The sequence below is a fragment of the Nicotiana tabacum genome, chromosome 19 (genome assembly GCF_000715075.1).
Source record: "Nicotiana tabacum cultivar K326 chromosome 19, ASM71507v2, whole genome shotgun sequence".
Lineage (NCBI taxonomy): Eukaryota > Viridiplantae > Streptophyta > Magnoliopsida > Solanales > Solanaceae > Nicotiana > Nicotiana tabacum.
Genome location: NC_134098.1, coordinates 56,205,655 through 56,207,884, shown reverse-complemented (window position 1 = coordinate 56,207,884; position 2,230 = coordinate 56,205,655). Strand labels below are relative to the sequence as shown.

Sequence of the window (2,230 nt, the reverse complement as noted above, 5' to 3'; positions counted from 1 at the left end):
AGACTGGCCTCGACAAAAGAGGCTTTCTACATTTATCCATGGAGCTAAAATATTTTTCATTTGACTTTTTATTATATTATGAAAGATAAGAAAGAGCGTCAATAATCAAAGAGTGACTCTTATTAACCTCTATGGATTTTCTTAGACTTTCATGGTAACTAGATAAATCTTGTTTATTATTTTTACTTTTATGTTATTTATATAACCTTCTATTTACTGTTTGATCACACAATGTAGGCTTTGGGCGTTTGAAGCCTTACCTCAATTACGGCCAAAAGATTATCCAAAAGAGAGAACCTTGCCGAGGATGAAGAGGTGGTTATTTGAAAAAGTAGAAAATGACAGGCCCGATCAAGTTCAGATCAAAGATGATCCGGTACGGCTCATTCTGGTGGATGTTTCAAAGATGATTGAAACATCTTTCAAACATCATGTAAATGCTTGAAACATTTTATAGAAAGTGTTTTAAACATCTATAGGATGTTTCAAGCATGCCTTTAATATCTATGCTTATAAATCTTTTTGTTCCCTTCCCAAGTGGTGCGCCCTTTTCTTTACCCTACAGAGGCTAAAAAGAGGGAGGCTTACATCTAAAATTTTATTATTTTACTAGATAAAGAGACATGATAATAGATAGCCTAAATAAAGGGTTGGATGTAGTGACAGTCTTAAGACATTGGTGTCCTTAAAATAGAGAAAGGTAGTTTGCAAACCCCACAAATTAGAGATAGCCATGTGGTTAAAGGAGATGATGATACAAGAGAAATATTTGTTGGCGGAGATGGTAGAATAAGAGGAGAAGCTATTTGTGATGATGATGGTGATGGTACAACAGAAATATAACCAAGAAAGATGTAAGATGGACTGGAAAAGAAACTGGCTATAAATCAAATTGCTTCGGACATCAAGTTAGATGTTGGAGCTACATAATCAGAAACCTAGAGTTTAATTTAAAAGAAATACAAAATGAGCCAACATCAGGCTGCTTACACTATGCTATATGATCCACAATAAGTTTAGAGACCTAAAGTGGAGGCCAAGCATGTTGCATCAACATTAGGGGTGAACCAAATAGGAGCTGGTAGAATCCCCTGCATCTTGTCTACATCGACAGGGTAGTAACAGCATAAAAAGCTTCCTTTTTTATAGTCATAAATCCCCAAATCATGACCTCCACAATTAGGCTCCTCCCTAAATATGTAAGCATAAGTTAGATCATCTGTAAAGTAAATAGAATTGGGCCTTAATTCTGGGAACATGGTGGTCGAGAGAGCAAAGCCGGGATTGGAGCCCATGAAGAATGCACTATTGGCAAGGTTACCCTGCAAGTATTGAAGCTCCACTTGATCATGGTCTATAAAATCAAGCTTGAAAACATCAAAAGTTTGAGTCTTATAAGGATATTCACGCTCAGCATTGTCTACAGGCAATATCAGAGTTCAGGACTCTTGGGCAATGCCATGTGCTATGTAGCGTGTAACAATAAAAAGCTCCTGGCGTTGGTGGTCATATACCAAGTAATCAGTGTCCCAACAGTAGCATGACTTGCACTCTAGCTCAGTTTCATCCGCAGAAGAATAGGGCCAATCATCACTGCAGCCTATATCTTCAATCCGAATGAGAAACCTCTTAGTTGGATCATTGTGGAGATCCCTAGCTTCAAGCTCCTTATCTTGGGTGAGAGCAAAAAATAGTTTCTTTCCACTATGGAGCACAATTTGAGTGTACTCGTGTAAGGGACCATCGAGTGCAGTCCACGGATTGGCTTCAGCTATGGCAAGCCTCCTGCAGAATACGAGTCGCTGGTGGGGCCCGTAAATAACCAATGGTACGCAGTCCTCATCCATAGGATCAGGCGATGAAAGGATCATATTTTTGACAATGTATGCAGTGTTGCGGAAGTCAAATGTATATAGTGTGAATGAGTCACAACTACTATACCAAAAATTATGACAACCACTAAATAATAAACAAGACAATAAGACAACAATAAAAGAACATCAGAATTTACGAGGTTCGGCCAATTTTGCCTACTTCCTCGGACACAATCAATATTTTATTTCACTCCAAAATTACAAGTAAAATAATACTAAAGAGAGAAGATACAAATGCCTTAAGAAGATAAAAAAGGCAAATGAGAGGTGTGTTATAAATCCTAAACATTAGGCCTCCTTTTATAGGGTGAAATTCCCATTCAAAATTGTCATCCACCGATGTGGGACTTTTGACA

General features: G+C 37.8%; 1 protein-coding gene across 1 annotated transcript; it reads right to left on the bottom strand.

The window, feature by feature from the left end:
- Window positions 1-1,016: 1,016 nt before the first annotated feature.
- On the bottom strand, window positions 1,017-1,871 carry LOC107775068 (uncharacterized). Its single transcript, XM_016594739.1, has 2 exons — window positions 1,535-1,871; window positions 1,017-1,420 (listed from the first exon to the last, which is right to left on the bottom strand). Exons 1-2 carry the CDS (start codon window positions 1,869-1,871, stop codon window positions 1,017-1,019), a joined length of 741 nt encoding a protein of 246 aa, XP_016450225.1.
- Between the last annotated feature and the right edge of the window lie 359 nt (window positions 1,872-2,230).

Bases quoted from the DNA above. Each gene is read 5' to 3' on its own strand.
- LOC107775068 (XM_016594739.1), bottom strand. From the start codon at position 1,871: ATGATCCTTTCATCGCCTGATCCTATGGATGAGGACTGCGTACCATTG. The intron at 1,421-1,534 runs GTTGGGACACTG...TATTGCCTGTAG, and splicing joins AGAGTGCAAGTCATGCTACT to ACAATGCTGAGCGTGAATAT.